Source organism: Chlorocebus sabaeus, chromosome 12, assembly GCF_047675955.1.
Source record: "Chlorocebus sabaeus isolate Y175 chromosome 12, mChlSab1.0.hap1, whole genome shotgun sequence".
Lineage (NCBI taxonomy): Eukaryota > Metazoa > Chordata > Mammalia > Primates > Cercopithecidae > Chlorocebus > Chlorocebus sabaeus.
The window spans coordinates 35,210,700-35,235,013 of record NC_132915.1 but is presented as its reverse complement, the minus strand read 5'-3'; the positions used below and the strand labels follow the sequence as shown (position 1 = coordinate 35,235,013).

The 24,314-nt window shown below is 34.4% G+C and overlaps 1 protein-coding gene across 7 annotated transcripts in view; it reads left to right on the top strand.

Annotated features, from left to right (window-relative positions):
• The window catches only part of BRD10 (bromodomain containing 10), a 140,950-nt gene that overhangs the window by 57,816 nt on the left and 58,820 nt on the right, over positions 1 to 24,314 (top strand). For 6 of the 7 annotated variants that reach the window (XR_005240429.2, XR_012094772.1, XR_012094773.1 and 3 more), the window contains exons 5-6: positions 4,280 to 4,369; positions 20,759 to 20,874. Coding sequence is in view for 4 of the 7 variants with exons in the window: in XM_007969316.3 (XP_007967507.3) it covers positions 4,280 to 4,369; positions 20,759 to 20,874 (206 nt within the window). In the remaining 3 variants the exon portion in view is untranslated. The remainder of the gene's footprint in view (positions 1 to 4,279; positions 4,370 to 20,758; positions 20,875 to 24,314) is intronic. The other variant, XM_007969314.3, reaches the window with a different exon arrangement.

The following is a 24,314-nucleotide window of genomic DNA, read 5'->3' as shown; positions in this document are numbered from 1 at the left end:
ATAACAAATTGAAACCAAAATTAAAATTAGTTTTTTTTTTTTTTGTCGTCGTTTGTTTTGAGACGGAGGATCGCTCTGCCACCAGACTGGAGTGCAGTAGCATGATCCTGGCTTACTGCAATCTCCGACTCCCTGGTTCAAGCAATTCTCTGTGGTTTCCTCTATCAGTGTGTCATCTTAGGTCATTTTACCTCTGTTAGTTTAATCAGCTTTTTAACTGCTTCACTGTATTTAAGACCTTTTGATTATATCATTATTTTGAATTGCTCCCTCTTAAAATGGATATTTTTAACCTCGGCTTTATGTTTCACTTTTAACAGCAGGAGTTCTTAATTCTCCCTTAAAATTAATATAGTTTTCCCTTAAAAATATATATAGTTCATTGAGAGAAACACCTGTGTTTAATCACATGGTTGTTTATCAGACTTACTTGACTTTCACATCACAAGTAATATCTTTATTTGCAGGTTTTTAAGTAGTCCTTATTGCTGGTATGGTGATGATATGAAATAAAAAGGAATTTTTCTATCTGCATGGTTTTAGCAGATGCTATTATAATTTTAGTTTAAATACAATATAAATTTTGAATTTATACCATGCATTTAGTATTTCACTTATAATTTTTATAATAAATTACAGGATCTTTTTATTAGAATGGGAGTGAATGTGATCCCTTTTGTTTGGATTTTTTCATTTTTACTTTTATACATTGTTTTCCTTTTGCTTTGCTTTTTAATACAATCTACCGTGTTGTTTGTATTTTTTTAATGTTACCTTATGTCCTTTTTTGGAGCAAGTAAATATCTTTCAAACCTGTTGCATTTTTATCCAAATAATTTCTAGTTTGAAGTATCAATAAAGTAAGGAATGATTTATTATGTAGTTGTTCTGAGATGTGGTTATGTTTTTTTGATCTCTGCAGGGCCTCCCCACTCCTACCATATACATACATTGCTGCTTCTTGAGTTGAAGAGAGGACCTTTTAATATTACCATTTAATAAAAGTGAAAGCTTAGATATAAACTAAATCCTAAAACTACAATACAAGTTCAGTTGTTAGATTTCTTTTTTTTGTTTTGTTTATAAAGACCCTTTTAAAAAGAATATAATATAGTAGGAGAAGTCCTGGGTTCTGTGGTTTCCTGTATCAGTGTGTCATTTTAGGTCACTTTACCTCTGTTAGTTTAATTAGCTTTTATATGAATTAGAGATAGGTCTCTTTAGCCTAGGCTAAGGCTTGGACAAATTACATGTTTTTAGTCCCTTTCAGCTCTGAGATCTGTGATTTTGTAGCTCTACTATGGATTGTATTAAATGAAGGGTTAACTTGAGGGAGTGTGACAGCCTTGGAGAGGTTCTTCCTGGGAGATAAAACTCTTCTTGTAACCTCTGCAGCTTGACTGAAAACCTCCTCTCAGGAGTGTTAGCAATGTGACCTGACTGTAATCTGAGCTGCTTTGGAGTTTCTTGTTCACCCCTGCAGGCCCTGTGCCTCAGATATGTTTTTCGAATGCAAGATAATGAGAAGGAGGTTTTAATAAGGTGTTTTGCTTTGTTAAAAAAAAAAAAAAAAAGTTGAACTTTGTTTATTGGGTTGATTCTGTTTTTAAAAGCATCATATGAAGTTGAGTTGAATGTAATGGCCACATATATGCCTTATTTTGGAGGTAGAAGAGAGGCAGTAGAGTTGTTTATGATCTTGAGTTGGCATAAATCACATTAATTGTGTTCCTATTCAGTTTTATAAAAGGTTAATTTGACTCTGTATATTGGGTATATATATTAAATATATATAGAGAGAATATATATTAGTATTAATATATTAAGTATAAATTGTTATGTAGCTATTAAGGTCATTTTAATATAACCTCAGAATAAATATTATAGCTAAAAATATTTTAAGAAACAATTGTCTTATCATTGTACATTTAATTCAATATGCCATTCCCTATTTGGAAATTAATCTTTTAGTATTTTCATACTCATTAGCTCCATGATACCAGAATGTTTCAGTAGCCATGTTGATTTGTAATTCATAGTCATTTAGTACCTTACTACTCAAAAATGTTATCTGTAGACAATACCTGGAAACTTGTTAGAAATGCAGAATCCAAGGTCTCACCTCAGACATACTAAACAAAAAACCGTTTTATTAAGATCCCCATGCAATTCTTATGCACATTAAAGCTTGAGAAGTACTAATTTAGTAGTTTACTAACTAGGTAAGCCACTTGAAAGTGTTATTTCAGGTAGCTCTTAAGCTATATGATTTCATTCATGGTTTGGCTTCAGAACTGTGTTATCTCTTGATTTAAATGGAACATAAATATTTGTTGACTTCATAACTAATTGATAATTGAAAGATCTCAAAATGTTTTAGGGCATGTTTAGTTGTAGGGGTATATGTCTTCATTTAGTTGTAGGGGTATATGTCTTCATTGTTCCTGTAAATTTCTACAAACTGCATGCAAAATGTACCCTTATTCTTTGTGTAGTGAGACAACTGAGATGCAAATAAAAATTCCTCTGAGGTTTGCCATATGTGCAAATAAGAAATCTATGATTTGATATTAACAAGTACACCAAGTTCAGTGAAAAGAGAAATAGCCATCCATCTACAAGCTCTGGGGCAAATTTGACACAGTCATCATAATAGCAGATTTTACTATGAAAAGTTTAGTCCTCACTGAATACTTAATAAAAATCCACTGTAGGGACAACATTGTTCCAAGTCTTCATAGTTACAATAGAAGATGAAGATGCTCTCTAGTTCTAGACCCACTTACCTGGTTGGCCAGTCCACTGCTTGACCATCAACACTTCTGTCATAAGTAAATTTGACAAATTGGAATGTGTAGTTTCTGATAAATATCACTGTTCCACTACATCACTGTATTGTTTCTACTCTCAAATTGTTTAATCTGGATTATTTAAGTACATATTTTCCCTGCTTAGTCAATTCTATGAGTTTGAAATTATATAGATATTCCTAATAGGTAATTGTTAATACAAATTATCTGTGATAATTTTTTCTTAGTCTCTTAGGTTGAACTGTCTTGCCATTTTTGTAGATGAAAAGCGTATCAGCAATTTCATATGGTTTAACCTAGTAAAAGAAATTTAAGGGGCTCTGTCTTATTTTTATCGCTCAGTAGCCATGAGGAATTATTTTGTTGTAACCCGCTTTTGCTTTTGTTGTTTTTGTTAGCTCTTCTAACAAAAGAAGGTGCCTTTTAGGAAAACAATTCCCTTGCATGGAAATTAATGAATGTAACAAACATGGGGCTGATAAAAGCTAATGGCGAATTAGTGATTTATAAGTACAGTATGTTTTTTAAATTATCACGTGGTATAAACATTACAACAAGACTTTTCATTAATCTGAGATTTTTCCTGTCTATTTGGTTGCAGTTTGTTTCAGAAATCTAGTTCTTTTTCACAATTTTTTAAAAAATAGCTTAAATTATTTTAGGAAAAAATGTATTGAACGAATTGGAGAAATTCAGTATAATTTTACAAAAACTAAGATGTCGTTACTAATATTTTTGCTATTGTTGCTGACAGTTCACTAAAACTTCAGTAATTAAACCAAGCTAGTTTAGTTGTTAATGACTAATAATTGTTTTGGCCATTTGCCAGTGTTACCAGGTGAAATAAAATGAGCCACACAATTATGAAAGGAAATAGATGCTATCTGTGGAGATGGTTTTATTAAAGAATACTAAACTGATATTAAGAATGTGTACTTTATTTTGTTTGTCTTTGAATGTATTACATATAGTTGCAGTCCTTTTAGCAACCCCAACAGCAGTAACTAAGGTTTGTTAAATTGTATAGTTAGCAAACCAAGGAAAAGGTATAACAGTTCTCCAGGAGTGTGTTTATTCACCTACTGGGAGACTGCCTGATGAAGCATTTCTTAAAGGTGATTTGACAACCTGTGAAATCTAGGGTGAGTTTCCAGATCTTTGTCATTCTGGGCTGAAAGTTAATAATGTTAAGAAAGTACCCGAATTATAAAGCAAACTGAAAGGTGGGGATGTGGGATAAAACCACCAATGTTGAAATTTCAGTTTCTTTTATACTAAGCCTGAAGTTCATATATCATAGCAAGTAAATAAATATATTTTAAAATATAAACTGCAGAACTTTCCTTGCTTTTTACTATTACAGAGAAAAATAATTGTGAATTCAGTGTGTGTTAAAACAACTTCTGTTACCACATTTTGGGTGTTTTATATTATGTGTTATCAAGCTGTGTTTTTGTGTTTTATTTTAGCTTATTTGCACTAATCTTGATGAACTCAGGGAATTAATCACAAAAATCGAGAATGAACTCAAAGATCTGGAAAACAGTAGAAAAAAATCGGTAGGTGTTGATCCAAAAGTTCTATCTATTATTGTCAGCATTAAAATTTATTCCTGCTTTTTCCTAAAGCTTTTTTGAAATCTTGTTTTCCTGGATTACATGAAAATTTACAATGAAAGATAGAAACATTGTTTCTTTTATTTCTCCTGTGTGATCTAGTTTTCATTTTTAATAGAAATCATGCCAGGGCAGTTAAATTAATTTTGTTTGCCTGGTTTGTATCAGGTATAGTTTTAGATATTTCCCAGTATACTGGCTGGTTGTTTTCTGACTGGTACTTTTTTGGTTAATGTTTGCCTTGCAAATATTCTTAATAGTTATATGCTTTTAATGGAAGTTTATTGCTTAGTAACATAAAATTTTAATTCAATGTAACGTAAAAACAGATATAAATTGTTTAATACTGCCCCAGATGATTTTGATACATACTTAACAATATGACTTTTTTAAGAACCTTTATCTGGTGAAAGTTTTTTAACTTTCACTGTATCCTCTAAATTATAATTTTTACTTTCATTTTCTAATATTTTTATTGTTCTTGAGAGACTAGAGTTTAAGGGCATATATTTATTCACCCGATACTTGGTAAAACACTCAATTCTACTATTTATTAAATCAGTAACACCTGTTTAACTAGCATTTATAGTTGGGCTATGCACAGATTTTAAACACAATTACATACCAATAAATAAATGGGAAAGGCTTTAAACCTGAAGAAAATCATTTTTTTAAAACCTTTCGTTTTGCACCTTAGGAATATCATGAAGCCACTTTTAGATCTATGCTCAGAACCTGTTAATATAAATATGTGTAAAATATGGTTAGTGATTCAGCAAGTTTGATATTGACAGATTTGTATTAGTCATTTTATATGTTGTTAGGAAAGTCACGTTGGTAGCACTGTGAAAGGAGATTGCAGTACCATAAAAATACAACCTTCTGAGTTACTTAGTACTAGGGTGAAACAGCCTTAAGCATTCCAGAAGTCTCATGTGTGATAGATAACCCTGAGAGTATCATGGTAATTTAAGAGAGAGAATAAATGTTCATAATGATAGTCATCAATTAGCAAGAAAACATTATGTTCAGTAATTAACTTGAGAATGTGGAAAACTGCATATTTTGGAAATATTTTCATTAAAAATTGTTTAGATTATTATATTTTTATACACATACACTTTAGGTGTATAGGCAGTCTCTTGATGTGGAAGACCATGTGTTTCATTAAAATTTACTGCTGTGATATATTCCTCAGACATTTATGCTATGTAAATGTTATTTACTCTGTAGCCAGAGGGTTTTTTTTTTTTGTGTTGTTTTTATGTTTTATGCTCAGAAAGTACTAATCCTGTTCGCTAATAGGAAGGAATAGTCTTTTTAAAATATCAGAGTGTTACTGTTTTTTGCAATAGTTGTTTTTAGGGAGGTGTCCATATTTCATTCTAAACAATTCTGTTAAATAAATTTGCCAATTTTTTAATGCTACAGTTAAAACATAACTTTTATTTATTCCCATATTATAAATTAGAGGGTTTTTTAATGCATAGTTTTAAGCATAGTTGAATTATATACTTATGGCATATATTATAGGAGAAAAAGACTTCTGCAAGCGTTCTAGAGGCTTCTGTAAAGCCATTCACCTCATTTCCATTGGTACTGTGTAGAAGAGTAAAAGAAAACATAAACCACAGTCAGGCATGGTGGCTCAGGCCTGTAAACTCAGCACTTTGGGAGGCTGAGGTGGGAGGATTTCTTGAGCCCAGGAGCTGGAGACCAATGTGGACAACATAGCTAGACCCCCGTCTCTACAAAAAATAAAAAATTAGCTCAGCGTGGTGGTGCATGCCTGTAATCACAGCTTCTCAGGAGGCTGAGACAGGAGGATCACTTGTGCCCAGGAGGTCGAGGCTGCAGTGAGCTGTGATCATGCCACTGCACTCCATCCTGGGCAACAGAGCCAGAGCCTGACTCAAGAAAAAGAAGAAAACGAACTACAAATATTTGGCATTGTATTCCTTGAGGGCATGTTAATCAGTAAATTTTAGATTACCCTAGGGTTTAGTTGATTTGTATCTCTAAACTTTTAACTTGTCCATGCCCCCTGATGTTTGCATATTAGTTTTAAAATATGTTTTCCACCCTTCAAAAAGTAGAAATTCTTGGAACTATACTTAGCAGGGATAATCTTACTGAGATTACCAACATAAGAGCTCTTTCTCCTTAATTTAAACTGTTTAAAAGATTGTTTACATAAACAGATTATCTTAACCAATGAAACGGCCACATAGCATAAAGCAAATAGACAATAAAAGTTTGCATCTATTGTTCCTTATTTTTTACAAAAGCTAATATTGAGTGTGATAGATGTTCTAAGAATTAACTTTATTGAATGTTTATGTTATGTAATGTATGTTATGTTATTTATGTTTACTACCAGTTTGGCATCATTTGGGAGTAAGGTGTTCCACTTAACTGAATTTCTAGATAATTGAAACTTAAACCTTTGATACTAAAACTTAATTTTAATGGAAAAACTTCCCTGACTCCTTGTACTAAACACAATTTAACCTTTTCTTTATGACTTGAGGGTCGTTATTATGAATAACAATATTGTTACTCTAAAAATCTGTTGGTATTAGTAGTTCTGATTAAACATTCACCAAAAGGCTTTTATGTTACTATATTTTGAAGGATTTTGTTTGTATTTTTGCTTTTGTTCTGTCTTTTTTTCATTACCAGGCTATCTGTCACCTGTCATTTCTTGTGTGTGTCCATATACTTGCCCTAGCTGATATATTGTGGATTAAGAAAGCAGGTAACCATACTTACTAGAATTGAGTTCATGGTGAGGACCTGAAGGATTTTATTAACAATGAAGTGTGTAAACTTGGTAATAGCGACAACTCTTTTGACTGATTCCTTGTCTTATGGCCTTCCTTCACTATTGTCAGACAAATGAAGTATTAATACTGATCTTCATAAGAGTATATCACTGTCAAAACTAAATATCTGGGGCCAAAACAATTCTTTTATTATCAACATTCATATCTATGATAATGGCTCCAGTAACAAAGAAGATATATTCTGTTATAAATATTTCTTTGTCATAAATGTCATTACTAAAGATAGAAATTACGCATGTGATAGAGGATTTAACATGGATTCATATAATACAAACACCTAGCTGCTTCAGGAGACTTCTCTGCAGGGACTTTTCAGATAGTTTTTCCTACCAAAGTAGAAAAGCAACAGGGAAGAATGATCCCATTTATTCACTCAGGTGAATATTCCATTTTAAAAGTTTTTTTTTTTTTAATTAATAAACTTTATTTTTTAGAGCAGCTTTATGTTTACTTAACAAGGTCTTTTTAACCTTTTAGAGGTTTTGTTACTGAACTATTCATTGTACTGGAAGACTTAGTGTTTTAAAATTTAGATTGTTTACTCATCCTTGCAAAACAACTAATTTTGTTTATGGTTAATAATGTGAAGAGAAAAATGCTTTAATTTCCTGAAATTTATACTCAGTTCACTTGATCCCATCACTCCATTTAGGGGTTTAATCCAAAAAGTCCTCATCATCCTTTAGATCCTATGGTACTGAACTTAATTATCTATCAGAGATTTGTTAAAAGTGAGACCTCTGGTTGAGGTAAATATACAACAATGTATTTCTCATCATTATTTACATCATAGCATTCTTTCATGATCTAAAGAAGAAATTGGAACATTTTGTTTTTATTTTTGTAGTTTTAGCAGATAAAATTTGCATTTTGCTTAATTATTTAAAAAATACCTTTTTTAGTGTAGGAAATTTATTAGTTTTCCTGAAAGATAAAGCTAAGATATTGATAACTTTACCTGATCTTATGTATTTGAAATAGACAGTATTGCTTTCTAAATAATAAAAATTGGAAGATTTCACCAAACTTATATTTCTAAGTTTTTCATGTAATCCCCTTTTCCCTCATATTTGTTCAGTGTCCTTTATGTTCTGTATCATAGTTCTGATTTTCAAAGAAGTTTCAATCTTTTTCAATTAAGGAAGACCCTCGTAGAGATTGGGTATGAGGAAAAGTGAAAATTTTGCAATAAAAATTTATTTATAAGGAAAAAAACCTCTTCTGGGTTATGTGATTATAAATGAAAGTCTTATATAAATATTGATAAGTAAATTTTAAATGTAAGACCACATCTTTTCTAATACATCTTTTATCAGATAAGCCCCTCAACGTTGAGTAGGATCTAAGATTTTATTTATTTCTAAATTTTATAATCAATATGTAAGGAAAGCTGTATATATTGAGCACAACCGCCTGTGCACTTTGATCCTATGATGCTATTTGGAATTTAACTTTTGTTCTCCCCATTTCTTCTCCCTCCCGCCAAAAGTAGTATATGCAACGGTGTGTTTAGCAGACCACCCCTAGTAGTGGAAATTTGGAAACAATCCGTATGTCCAGCAGTAGGAAGATGATAACCAAACAATATTAACACACTGTTACATAGCTAGTAAAATTGGTAGATCATTGTTAAAACATGGAAATATTTGTGAAATGTTAAGTTTTAAGAACATACACAATAGGCCAGGCGCAGTGGCTTACACCTGTAATCCCAGCACTTTGGGAGGCCAAGGTGGGCAGATCACGAGTTTAGGAGTTCGAGACCAGCCTAGCTAACATGGTGAAACCCCATCTCTACTAAAAGTACAAAAATTAGCCAGGCTGTAGTGGCGCGTGCCTGTAATCCCAGCTGCTCGGGAGGCTGAGGCAGGAGAATAGCTTCAACCCAGGAGGCAGAGGCTTCCATAAGCCAAGATCATACCACTGCGCTTGAGATTGTACCACTGCACTCCAGCCTGGGCAACAGAGCAAGACTCTGTCTCAAAACAAAAAGACATACAAAATAATATGTACATAATGATTACAGTATGTAAAAAGGTATGTTAAAAAAAATTATAAAGAAATTTCAAGTAATGGATAAAGTTAATCTTTATTATGTTCTTAAAATAATGTAAATTCAGAATACAATAATAATACTTCTCTTACCTAACCAAAGGGTATACATTAGCTAGACTGAATATTAGGGAAGTCAGAAGCTTAGATCAGAGATGCTAACCACCCCCACCCCCCAGTTTTTTGGTCACAGAGTTCTGTATAAGCCAGTGGTTATCAATCAGGAATGATTTTGCTCCCCTTCTCTAGGAGACATTGATTGTCATAGTTGAAGAAGTGGCACTGGCATTTAATGGATAGAGGCCAATGATGCTGCTGAACATCCTACATTGTAATGATCCTACAATGCACAGACATTCCTCCACAACACAGAACCGTCTTGTGCCAAATGTCAGTTGTGCTGAGGTTGTAAAACCCTGGTAAAAGCCTGTATTTGCTAAGGGCCTTATTTCATTCTGTCCACTGCTGCCAGCTTACTAGGTTGATGTTTTGAAAGTTAGGTAGAAATCAGTGAAATCATAATACCAGATCTCATCTTAGAGAGTATTCTATTACATAATATACTTCTAATTAAGTCTTGTCCTTGATGGAACTTATGAATGTCTGTGTTAACCTTTACCCTTCATAGTTCCATCAATGATTAATAAAGATTCTAGACCTTGGCTTCCCTTAGTATAGGAAATGTTAAAAACAACATGGTTATATATGTATTTTCTTTATTCAGTTTTAGAAATATATGATATGTTCTTAACTGAAAATATTATAAGGAATAACATAAGTAAATGGAAAAATATTGACAAATAATGTTATAAAATAACAATGTTATAAAACTACATATAATGTTATAAAACCACTTACTACACATGTAATGGTAGTGTGTTATGTTATAAAACCACTTAAAACTAGGTGTAATAAGTGGTTTTATAACATTAATAACAGCTTTCACTATATGAATACTGATACAAGGCAAATAAATTGTTGTGCATTAATCTTATTTTCTAACACCTGTAAAAAAGAAATTTTATTCTATTATATTGAAGGATAATGGAATTTTCCCTCTTCTCTCCATTTCATGTCCCATTTTCTCAGTGAGGTTTCAAGTCAATATTTTTAATATTATTTTATAGCCAGCTGTATAGAATACAGTGTAAGGAGCTTTAAGTACATTCAGAGTCCTCAGTAAGCCCTAATTACTTTACTTCATGGCTTTGGTTGTAAGTATAGTTGTAATAATCTCTAAGTTATTCTTAACATTAGTTTTATTTAAAGTTTTAATAGTCAAATCATGTGTAAAATATGTTTTTTATTCTAGATCTTCTGGTAAACTCATTAATGGTTAACAAAACTGAAAACTATCTCAGCTGTGGGAGAAAATCAATTTTCCTTTAAATAGTTATACTAAATCTTGTAAAAATTAAAATGACCTTTTGGAAATGTTGCACAACAGATAAAATGTGCTTTTTACCTGCTTAGTTACAGATTCTATCCTTATTTATTAGGTAACTATTTTCTGAATGTCTTCTATGTGCTATGTATAGTACCAGGAACTTGGTAGGAATCCAGAGATTAAAACTAAGTTCCTATCATCAAAGAATTCACTTACAGAGTTTAAGATTTTATCCTCAACCTGTGGATTAAAATATTTATTTATTATTATTATTTTTAAGGTAGGGGCTCCTTGCTCTGTCACCCAGGCTGGAGTGCAATGGCACAATCATAGCTCACTGCATCCTTGACCTTTTGGGCTCAAGTGATCCTCCCACCTCAGCCTCAAGAGAAGCTGGGACTAGAGGCTCAAACCACCACACCTGGCTAATTTTTGTATATTTTGGTAGAGATAAGGTTTTGCTGTGTTGCCTAGGCTGGTCTCAAATTCCTGGGCTCAATCGATCCTCCTGCCTTAGCCTCCCAAAGTGCTAAAATTTTTATTTTTAGTTAGGGTTGGTTGGGCTAGCCCCTGTCCTTTTATAAAAGATTTAATCTTTTATTTTCAAGCTGTGTTTATTCATAAGTCACCAGATACCATAGACATTTGCTCACTTCCCTTAATTACGTGTTTGTATTAATATGTTGTTTGGGAGTAGGGTAAAAGGGCAAATAACATGAATTTTATGAAGAATCAAATGTTAACTGACATGTTCAGAATAATAATGAAAAAGGGGACCTAGATGATAGGAAATGTGAACCAGACATATATGACTGGTCAGGCAAACAAAGTTTCTGTTGACTGTAGTCACTGAATTATTTGAAAATGCATGATCTTCATTCATATCCTACTCGACACAACTAAGAACTAGATTTTAACCTTTGTTTACAGTGCTCACTGTTACTGCTTACTGCAGTTTGGCTTGATAGTTTGAATCCCATCAGGGAAACTTGCATGAAAACAATGTTTGAAAAGCTCTCTCTTCCAAACTTCCCGTTAAAGGGAAAAAAGATTGTACATTGTTTTTTACATCAGGCAGGTAATTAATGCTGTATATTCCATATATCCCAGCACAGAGTTGAGTTTCAAAGGAGTTGCCCTAGGTACAAATGCTTCTGTAGTCAAGAGCTTTCTAGTGTTTCTTTTTACTTTTTTTTTTTTTTTTGGAAACAGAGTCTTGTTCTTTCGCCTAGGCTGGAGTGCAGTGGCATGATCTCAGCTCACTGCAACCTCTGCCTCCCAGATTCAAGCGATTCTCCTGCCTCAGTCTCCCGAGTAGCTGGGATTACAGGCATGTGCCACCATGCCCAGCTAATTTTTGTATTTTTAATAGAGATGGGGTTTCACCATGGTGGCCAGACTGGTCTCAAACTCCTGACCTCAGGTGATCCACCTGCCTCGGCCTCCCAAAGTGCTGGGATTACAGGCTAGTGTGTCTTTTGTAATTTGCTTTAAACCCTGTTTTTTTGAGACAGAGTCTTGCTCTGTCGCCCAGGGTAGAGTGCAGTAGTGTGATCTCGGCTCACTGCAACCTGCGCCTCCCGGGTTGAAGTGATTCTCCTGCCTCAGCCTCCTGAGCAGCTGGAACTGTAGGCACGCGCCACCACACTCAGCTGATTTTTGTATTTTTAATAGAGATGGGGTTCACTATCTTGGCCAGACTGGTCTCGAACTCCTGACCTTGTGATCCACCCAGCTCACCCTCCCAAAGTGCTGGGATTACAAGCATGATTGCCACCGCGCCCAGCCTAAACCTTTTTTTTTTTTTTTTTTTTGAGACGGAGTCTCGCTCTGTTGCCCAGGCTGGAGTGCAGTGGCGCCATCTCCACTTACTGCAAGCTCCACCTCCCGGGTTCACGCCATTCTCCTGCCTCAGTCTCCCGAGTAGCTGGGACTACAGGCGCCCACCACCACGCCCGGCTAGTTTTTTGTATTTTCTTAGTAGAGACGATGGTCTCAATCTCCTGACCTCGTGATCCGCTCGTCTCGGCCTCCCAAAGTGCTGGGATTACAGGCTTGAGCCACCGCGCCCGGCCACCTAAACCTTTTTGAATCACGTATCACATACCCTTATTCATATATAAGTGACACTGTAAATGTCAAACATTTTTCAAAGTCCCAATAAATTTGTATTGTCTTCTGTTTAACAATTTCTTTACTACCTTCCACAGTTCTGGAAAATTGAATTTAAATCTATGGAGGTTAAGGTAAAAAAAAAAAAAAAAAAAAAAAAAAAGCTTTACATCATTCTGAGTTTTTGTATTATAGAAGATATAAAAATCTTTGGAAAGACTTTAATTCAGTGCCTTTTGTGAGCTGGGAAATTGTGTCAAAACTGAATAGTCTGAACATTAATAAAACTTTCCTAGCATCTTACTAGACTCTGTAGAAAAAGAAAAAAATTATACATTATATATTGAAGGAAAATTAACCCAGAATCCAGCAGAGAGCACAAAGGAGCCTAAATAGAGAGCACAGAGTACACGTGTGGATGTTCCACCACTTTAAAATAGAAAGACCTTATAGGAAACCAGTTCTTTAAGATGTAATTGTAACAAATAGTAGCAGCTGCTTTTAATTAGAACAAGAGATGTTTAAGACAGATTTGCTGACAGCATGAAACACTGATAAATTATTTATGTGTTTATTTTTGAGACAGGGTCTCACTCTGTCACCCAGGCAAGAGTGCAGTAGTGTGATTTTGGCTCACTTCAACCTCCACCTCCGAGGCTCAAGCAGTCCTCCCACCTCAGCCTCCCCAGAAGCTGGGACTACAGGTGCATGCTATCAGGGCTGGCTAATCTTTCTATATTTTATAGAGACAGGGTTTTGCCGTGTTTCCCAGACTAGTCTTAAACTCTTGGGCTTAAGTGATTTACCTGCCTCGGCCTCCCAAAATGCTGGGACTATAGACCTGAGCCACCATGCCTGGCTAATGAATAATTTTTAAAAAGACAATTGAAAAAAAAGCATAAAAGCAGGTCTTAGGAGCTTAAAACTAACAAAATAACTTGTTCATAATGATGACCGAAGTCATCCAGAGTTAGATTATATTCATTATATTGTCAGAAAATCTGAAAGACATATTTTAGGAACATTTTAATCAATTTTTAAATAATCTTTTGTATCTAAGGAGGAAACCTCAGTTACATGAGAAATGTGCTTATGTAATGGAACACTTACTGTGGGCCTTTTCTGTGTTAGGCGTTGTGGGAGAATATGAAAAAATAAAAGTAGGATGCTGTCCCTGCTTTTCAAATATTTCCCGTCTTAATGTCACTTAGTGGAACTTTTTATGCCCCCTTATGCCAAATAAACATACCATTACTTTGTGGTTTAGATTGTGCTGTGAATTGTTTGAGAACCCATCTTTCTGATAGCATATATAGATCCATTAAAATTTCATCAATTTGTTGGCTAACATCGATTTATTGAAAACAGTCAAATTCAGATACTCAACCAGTGGTTAATTTCTAGTCCACAGTTCGTTCTTCTTTATAAATGAAAATGGTAGCACGTTATCTCTTAAATGTATGTTGTTAGATTTTCTTCCCCAGTGATAGTGAACTACCTTACCAGGAATGTGACCTGTCACCCAGTTTTTCCCCCTCTACAAAGCCAGAAAACAGAGAAACTTGCAATGTTATCATTATTGTTATTGTTGTAGTTTGCCTTCATGCTTTCTATTTAAATGCTAATTTAGAAATATAATGGAAATGTTGGATATACTATTCAATGTATTCAGTGTGGGATGCCTTTAAAGTACAAACACGTTCCTTTTCTCCTAGTCCTAAGTAAAAATTGGTAAAACTATCAAGAGAAAATGATAGCATATGTAATAGTTCATGTTAGAGCTTCTGTCAGTGTTAAAATACTTTTTAACTTTTTTCATATTTATATGGATTATACTATCAAAATAGCACTTTTTCAGGTACTGTGCACCAACATGATTAACATGATGTTTTACTCCCAAAACTGTGAGTATGCAGGAATATGTTAATATGGTGGTAGTTTCTGTAGGTAAGCAGTAAGAAAAATAAGTGAATACTTATTGAATATAGTATTACCTTTTCATTTAATAGTACTTAGACTAAGGAGAATGTTAAATAATTCGTTTATTAAAATACTTAGTTACAGTTTATTATATATATGCTGTTTTTATACATGTGAGTTTAGATTATACCTTTGGATATAGTTAGTGATTTTAAATGAGACATCTTTAAGTGCCCAGCTAACTCAGTCAGTAGAGCACAAGACCCTTAAATAAGACTTCTTTTTGTAGGGATCCATTTAGCTTTTCTAAAAGTTATTTGCATTTTAATTAAAAAATATAATATGGCAGGGCGCAGTGGCTCGTGCCTGTAATCCCACTACTTCAGGAGGCCAAGGCAGGTGGATCACTTGAGGTCAGGAGGTCAAGACCAGCCTGGTCAATATGCTGAAACCTCATCTCTACTTAAAAAAAAATACAAAAATTTAAAATTAGTTGGGTGTGGTGGCAGGCATCTGTAATCCCAGCTACTAGGGAGACTGAGGCAGGAGAATTGCTTGAACCCAGGAGGTGGAGGTTGCCATGAGCCGACATCGCACCTCTGCACTCATCCTGGGCGACAGAGCAAGACCTTGTCTCCAGAAAAAAAAAGGAAAGCATAAGATATTGATATTTAATACCTTCTCTACCACAGAATTTATGTCTGTGACAAGAATTAAACTTGTAACAAAAAATGTTTTGTACTTCATGTGTCTGTGATCTAACAACATATTTGTAAATAAAAGCACATAGGAAAATAGCATTCATACTTTTGTTGTGTAAGTCGTGTTTTGTACTGTTCTTTTTAATAAAAATGTTATCTACACAGTTATACCATCTCCATTTAAAAAAGCATTCTTTGTATATTTTTATATGGTTTTCATGTTTTCTTCATATGATGGCTGATACCTGTTTTGTTTAGATATAAGAAAAATCTTTGTAAGTAACTGTATGACTTGTATAAACAAGTGACTTTCACCTAAGTTTAATGTACAAAGCATCTAAATTAAGGTGTGCAAAATATATTTGTGGTAATAAGACATTTAATCTAGAATTTATTTATGTCCCTCTTTTTCTTCCTTTTTAGGTATCCAATGTCCCCAGCATCAGTAGATTGCCAACTCCCTCTCCTTGCCACACCCCAGCCAGTGTTATGCTGGTGCTGTCATACCCATCCCAGATTACTGTAGCAGAATGGAGTTGTTCTTTAGTTGTGAGGTAAGTTTCCCTCCCCATTCATTTCACGTACATAGAGATGCAACTTTTCTTTTTACAATATTGTGTAGTTTTGTAAGTTACTTTTTATTTTCCTTTATGATTCCTTAAGTTATTAATCTGTTACACTCAAAAACTTATAAAACTGCATAATATAATGAAGGACTTATCTTGTGACCATAGACCAGTTTCTTTGTAGCAATCCCTATGGGGTTATAAAACCTCCAGTGTTTGATAGTTGGGCCATCTCATGGAAAGGGAGCTGGCAATCTGCAGCTGCAGTGGACATTGGATGAGAAAGCATGAAAGGTAAGCTTCAAATTTAAATTATATTGTATGCCTTTGGTTCCATAATGTACACTTGAAATTCATACTTTTGTTGATTCATAAAAGAAAAATACTACTTGCCACTTTATAAAGTGACCTTCAGTAAATATTTGAATTATTAAATTCATATAATGCATTGAGATTCTCTTAGAAAGTATTTTTTGACTATGAAAATAATGAAAATTCTAACATGGAAACAGTTAACTTATCCCTGTATTCACATACTTGTTTATAAAGGAAAGTCAGAACTAAAATTCGATGTATAAAGCTTATTAAATATATTTTTATTAGAGAAAGTCATAGCACTACTCCACAAATGATCTTTTACTAAATTATCTACCATTTTTATCTTTGTTTCTGTATTAATCAGTATAGAGAAAGTCTTAAGAGCCTTTCTGATTTTTATTACATCCATATTCTCTCTTTGTGTTTGAAGATAGAAGAACTTGCTGTTTTGCTTTTAATTCACTCTTAACTTTAGGTCATTATAATTTTAATTATTATTGTAATTATAAAAGTTAAAATAAGTTTTAGAGATTTTAATTCTTACAATACAGAGATACCTATGTGTAAATATAGGTACTTACACAATATAATCTATTTCTTCTTTAGGAATTGTCTTTGTGGGGTCCAAGAGATACAGCATTGTATAGTGGAAGGAGATTAGATGCTAGTATTTAGAATTCTAGTCTAATGGCTGTTTTTATCTGCAAATACAGTTGTGTCTCAGTATCCTTGGGAGATTGGTTCCAGGACCCCACCTTTATACCAAAATCCATGTATGTTCGAGTGCCTTATATAAAATGGTGTAGTCTTTATGTATAACCTACACATATCCTCCTGTAGACTTTAAATCATCTCTGTATTACTTACAATATCTACTACAATGTAAATGTGATTTAAATAGTTGATATATTGTCTAGGGAATAATGACAAGAAAGAAAAGTCTGTATGTGTTTAGTGTAGACACAACCATTCATTATTTTTTTTCTTCCAAATATTTTATATCTGTGGTTGGGTACAGAGGGTCAACTGTACTTCGCTGTATAACTTTAGACCATTTTCTTCTAGAAAATAAATGCCCTTTGAGTTTCCTTTCAACTTTAATAATTTCATCCTAGATGAAACATGATCATTGTTCTTTGTTTTTCCCTTGTCCGTGTATATGAATAAAAGTTGATCAATCAGAAAAGCTATTAGTAGGTTTTAGTTAATGACCTGATTTAAAGTTCAATAAATATTTGTTTGATTTTTAAATAGATTTTTATATTAGACCCAAGATAAGGCAGATTATCATCTCTAATTTCTTTTATATAACTTTTCTTCTCTTCACGTTAATTTCATTGTATACCATGAAACTCTGAGACCACTACTAAGTAGAAAGGGACAGTGTCATTTTAATTTGATTGGGGTTGTAAGCACCATGTTTTGACCAAAGAAAATGATACATGAAACAGGCAATGTGAGTTTCCCTTTTACTCTCAGTAATTAAAACACCTTAGCTCAAATAGCAATCCCAGAACAGTTAATTTTCAACTTTTTTAAACCTCTGCATGCATTTGAGCAACATAAAAACTTGACTCACATTCTCCATGGCAGGGTATAGGGGTGCCCTTTGTTGTGGTCATTATTTTTCATATGTATCTGCTAGACAAAGCATTTTATCAATCTTTACTTTCCTATAGTTTGTGTTATGAAAATAATAAACTTTGTGGTTTGATTTCCAAATATAGAATGATTCGATAAGCATTTTCAAATTATGAATGAAATATTATACCACCACTACCCCAGACTGAAAATATATAAAGAAAGAGAAGAAGGCCACAAAGCATATAACGTTAAAAGATAACAGACATTTCAAAACAGATTACTGGGTGAGACAGAGTTGTATGAAAGAAGTCTGTTCTCTGATCATATTTAAGCTTCCTTCCTTATATACGCATCTTCTAGTTCAGTAGTATATTTATCTGTTTTGGATTAAATTTCTAAGATTAGTAATAAAAATAAAATTAAAAGGTAAAAACTTTCTAATCATTTAAAAACTCTTTTCTACAAAAATTAATATTAATAATTCAACAGAGACAGAAATACAGTTGACAAATATCTTGAAATAAGAACATCCCAGCTACACAGTCTCCCCATCCTGTGCCTCATCTACCTAGACCTAAGTAAGTTCTTCTGTGCCACGATACTGCTAGTCCTTCTGCATCCCCCACCGCACTACCACATGCTAATCCAGGCAGCAGTCATACTGCCCAGAGTAATTCTACAACTGTCGTTTTTCTCCTGTAACTCCCGCTGAGGAATTCAGCATGCCTGGTGTTCCCTAGCCTTTGAACAGTTTTCCAGTTAATTCTGCCACAAAGAGTATAGTCTCCCTACCATCATACCTTTCCTCTTTCTTCTCTCTTTAACTTAGGGAAGATTTACTTCCACTCTCACCATTTCACTTTTTGAAGCCAAATAGTTGAGAAGTGGAAGAATGTTGGTTATAAGTCTACCTAATTTCAATTTTAAGTTCACTTCTTCTAGATGAAAGTTACTTCCTGTTCAATTTTATAATGTATCATGTAATAGTTTTGTGTTCATGGCTTAGAATAAGCACTTTTTACTATCTTATAACATTTCTTTGAGAAAAACTTTCAAGGTGTACATGCCTTATTAAAGGGAAAAGTTACCTATTTTCTATTTTAAGTTCACTTTTTCTAAATGAAAGTTATTTTTTGTTCGATTTTATTGTGTACCAGTTTAATAGTTCTGTTTTCATGGCTTAAAATAAGTACTTTTATAACGTCTCTTTGAGAAAAATAAACTTGTAAGGTGTAGCTCATTTTTGAGTTGGATCCTTTGTGTACTTTAGAACACATTGAACAAGAGGCCTATCTAAATTAATATTTGAAATAAAAATTACTTTTCTTGAATTTTTTTTCTTAATACTGTGATTCATCATACCATTAAGAAACAAGAATTAGTCATGAGCCTAGGTTCCATATTCATTATGTGCATATGCACATATATAATCTCGTATCTTCCTACTCTTCTAGTAAGCAATTCCTCTTCTAAGATATAAAAACCTCAGAGGTAGAAATTTACCTGTTTATGTGCATAAACATTCTGCTGGTTTAAAGCACAGAATATTTTTTGTAAAACTGTACTGTTCATCACACAGGTTTATATATGACTAAAATTTTCATGACTGAAATTTGAAGGTCATATATATATGTATATGTATAACCTTATGTATATTGGGAAATTTATGCACATGTTTGTAATACTTTTTGCTCTAGATAGTGGTAATTTTTCTGCCTTAGTATTCTATTATATGCAAATGGACTCAACAGTTGCTATAGGACAGAATCTAAGTTTATGCATGTTAAATGTGACCCATAATGTATATAATTATGTATCTTTTGTTAGAAAGAAAACATGTGGATTGTATGATGTGTGAATTATATATCAAAGTCATTTCAAAAAAAAAACCCAACATGATTATGTAACAGTAGATGATGGTAATAACAGGTATATACTGTGGCTTAGCAGCTATAAATTTATTGTTCCTATGTTATTCAAATAATTTTATATATACAGGTGAGGTGTATCTTCTAGAGGTTTTTATAGCCTGTGTCAGATTGAATTTTTGTGATGTACTTTTTAAGAGGTAGTGATGTGATTCTAAGAGCTTGGACTTCAGAATCAGGCAGATATGGGTTTAAGTTATAGGACCTTAAGTCATTTAATCTCTATGAGCCTTATTTTCATCATTTGTAAAGTGAACATAACACTGCACATATCTCAGAAGGCTTTTTGTAAATGCTAGAGCTCTCTCTAGATATATAGATGTGAAATACCTAGGTTAATACTTAGCAGATTCAGAGGACATCAGTAATTATTAACTCTTACTATAGCATTAGAGTATTGAAAACAGTAACTGCTTGGTTGCTTTTCTGGGCTAGAAACGTTGTAAAATAAAATAATTGTAAAATTTCCTAGGAAGTTTGTTAAAAAGACTGCTTTTGGACCTGATAACAGACGTACCTTTTCTCTCCCTTTTCCCCACTCTTTGGGAAAATTACAGTAACTTTATTGAAATGACCCATGTCATACTTATTTAATGAATTTATGTAAATGTTTGTATTTTTACATATATTTAACAAATGACTTATTAAAACATTTACAGTTGATCCAATTTTAAAACATTTTTAAAATTTTTATCTTCCAGTTGGATGAAACAGGTTTCAGATTTCTCTGGTAGAAGTGAGAATTGTTACATATATTGAATGAAATTTATTACAGGATATTTTCCCCCTTTCTTCAAGCTTCTGAAGAAGACATATGTTTTATGGAGTATTGGTGTTTTTGTATTTTACTCAGAAAATAAGTTTTGACATTTACTTTTAGAATAAATCTAAGGGATTTACTTTAAACATTGTTTTTAGGGAAAATGGTATCATCGGAGGCAAGCTGTAAAAGAATTACATAGTACATTGATCCGTCTTTTAAATGAATTGCTGCCATGGGAACCGAAGTTAATGAAGGCTTTCCAAAGAAACAGGTAATTCAAACGTTATAATCTGTTTTACTTATTTTATGGTCCTTAATTTATGATCTTTGGATGATGTCCTGGAATCATTTAGTAGTTTTCCAGTCATTTGTAAATTGGCAGATATTTTTGACTGCCCACTGTGTGCAAGGCATTTTCTAAGCCCTGAGAAAATACTGTTGACTAAACAAAGCCGCTACTCTGTGACTTACATTCTCATGGAAAAAAACACGCTCAAATGTCAGATGGCAAAAGAAGTACTGTGAAGAAAAATAAAGCAAGCTAAGGGGGTTACTAAATGGCCGATTTGGGTGGGATGAAGGTTACTCTTTAATCAGGTATCAGGGAAAGCTTCCCTGGTGAGTTGGTGTTTGAACAGAGACCTTAAAGAAATGAGGAAGGGAGCTGTGTGGATTTCTGAGGGGAAAGCAGAGGGAATAAAAGGTACTAAAACCCTAGAGTTGATAGCATGTTTGGCGTTTAGTGGAGATGCAAAGAGGCAAGTGTAACCAAAGCCGAGCAAGTGAAGAGAAATGTGGTAACAGGCAAGAGTCAGAGAGGTAAGGAGGAAGGAAGCCGGATCATGTAGATATTTAAGAATTTGAGTTTTTACACTGAGTGAGATGAGAAGTCATTGAAGTGTTTTAAGCAGGGAAGGGATATGATCTGATTTATGTTTTAAAGCGATCACTCTTAACTGTTGGGTTGAGGTAAATATAATAGTACAAAGATGAAAGCAGGGAAACCAGTATAGTATAGCAGTAATCCAGGAGAAAAATGGTAGAGGCTTGGACCAGGATAGTAGCAGTGCAGATACCAAAGAGTGGCTGGATTCTGGATATATCTTGAAAGTAGGATTGGTAGAATTTGCTTAAGGATTGGATATATCGGATATGAGAGAAAGTGAGGAGTGAAAAAGATGGTACCCACTATTTTTGGTCTAAACAACTGGAATAATGGAATTGCCATTAACTGAGATAGGGGAAACTCAAGGAGTAGTGAATTGGAGAGGTAGAGGGGATTGAAGAGTTTGGATTTGAACATGTTAACTTTGATATGCTCTTTAGACATCTAATTGGTGTTATTGAATAGGCAGTTTGGTATAGGAGTCTGAGTTCAAGAGAGTCTGGAGGTACAAATTTGGCAGCTGTCAGCATCTTGATTGTATTTAAGGACATAAGGCTGGTAGAAATCACCTAGTATATGAGCATAGATAGAGAAGAAAACAAAAGCGAGTACTAGATCTTCCAGCATGTAGAAGTGGCCAAGATGAGTAGGACTCAGCAGAAGAGACTTTGAAGGAGTGCTCAGTAAAATAGGAAGATAGTCAAGGAAGAGAAGTGTTTTGGAAACCAGGTAAGGAAATGTTTCATAAAGGAGGACTGCTCATGATGGGTTGAGGAAATGAGAAATAAGAATTTATTATTTAATTTGGCAACATGAGGATCATATTAATGACCTTGGTGAGCTGTGGTAGTAGAAAAGTGGATAAAAGTCTTAGAAGTCTATTTAGGAGAATTAGGGGAAAGAAATGGAAGAGTCTTCTTTCATGGAGTTTTGCTATAAGGTGGAATAGAGAAATGGAGCAGTATCTGGAAGGAAAAGAGGTTAAGAGAATGTGTTTTGTCGTCGTCGTTGATGTTATAGAGTAACATGTTTGTGTACTGATGGAAATGATCTAGTAGACAAAAAATGGATTCAGGTAAAGGAAGGGACATTTAGTAGAGTGTTATCCTTGATTAGGCAAGAGGATGCATTTAAATGGAGGTGTTAGCTTAGGTAGGGAGATGGAGAATAGGAATATACATTAAGGTGAGTTGCAGATGAGGTGTGAGCATGTGAAGGTTCTCTTCTGATTGCCTCCATTTTTCTGGAAATAAGAAGTAAAGCCATTAACAGACCAAGAAGGTTACTGAGAGTGAGAAGGGAGGAGAACTTTTTACTATCTCCACATAGATATTTTTTCATTCCAATTTTATAGATTGAAAGGGAAATTCATTTTGTGATTATCATTTAGTAACCCATTCTAATACCTTTCACAGCCCTCATGTGCTTCCGTAAAACCCTTAACAATAATTTAAAACATAAATAAATTGAAAGCAATTTTTAACTAACATCTGTTGAATATTTATGGGCCACACATACTGAGAGGTAAGTACTGTTACTATTCTCATTTGTAATAAGTAAACTGATGCTTAGAAAATTAAGGAATTTTAATGTTTTAAAAATTAAAAACCACTTTGGGAGGCTGAGGTGGGTGGATCACGAGGTCAGGAGAGGAGCCCATCCTGGTTAACATGGTGAAACCCCGTCTCTACTAAAAACACAAAAAATTAGCTAGGTGTGGTGGCAGGCACCTGTAGTCCCAGCTACTCGGGAGGCTGAAGCAGCAAAATGGTGTGAACCCAGGAGGTGGAGCTTGCAGTGAGCCGAGATCACTTCACTGCACTCCAGCCTGGGCAACAGAGCAAGACTCCGTCTCAAAAAAAAAAAAAAAAAAAAAAAAATTAAAGCCTGGGCAATATGGTGAAACTGCGTATGTATAAAAAATACAGGCCAGGCGCGGTGGCTCAAGCCTGTAATCCCAGCACTTTGGGAGGCCGAGATGGGTGGATCACGAGGTCAGGAGATCGAGACCATCCTGGCTAACCCGGTGAAACCCTGTCTCTACTAAAAAAATACAAAAAACTAGCCGGGCGAGATGGCGGGCGCCTGTAGTCCCAGCTACTCGGGAGGTTGAGGCAGGAGAATGGCGTAAACCCGGGAGGCGGAGCTTGCAGTGAGCTGAGATCTGGCCACTGCACTCCAGCCTGGGCGACAGAGCGAGACTCCGTCTCAAAAAAAAAAAAAAAAAAAAAAAAAAACAAACATTAGCCAGGTATGGTGGTGCATGCCTGTGGTCCTAGCTACTCAGAAGGCTGAGGTGGGTGCATTTCTTGATCCTGGGAGGTGGAGGTTACAGTGAGCCAAGATTGTGCCACTTGTACTCCAGTCTGGCGATAAAGTGAGACCCTATCTCAAAAAACTAAATTAAAATTGAAAGTCTTACAACTAGTAAGTAACAGAGGTGGGACTTAAAATCTAATGTGCACAAATAAGAATTTGTAGTAAAAATAAATTGGAGAACATGACCAGGCGTGGTGGCTTATACCTGTAATCCTAGCACTTTAGGAGGCCAAAGTGGGCAGATCACAAAGTCAGGAGTTTGAGACCAGCTTGGCCAACATGGTGAAACCCTGTCTCTACTGAAAATACAAAAATTAGCCAGGTGTGGTGGTGCGCATCTGTAATCCCAGCTACTCGGGAGGCTGAGGCAGGAGAACTGCTTGAACCCGGGAGGCAGAGGTTGCAGTGAGCTGAGATCGTGCCACTGCACTCCAGCCTGGGTGACACAGTAAGACTCTGTCAAGGAAGGAAGGGAGGAAGGGAGACAGGGAGGGAGGGAGGGAGGG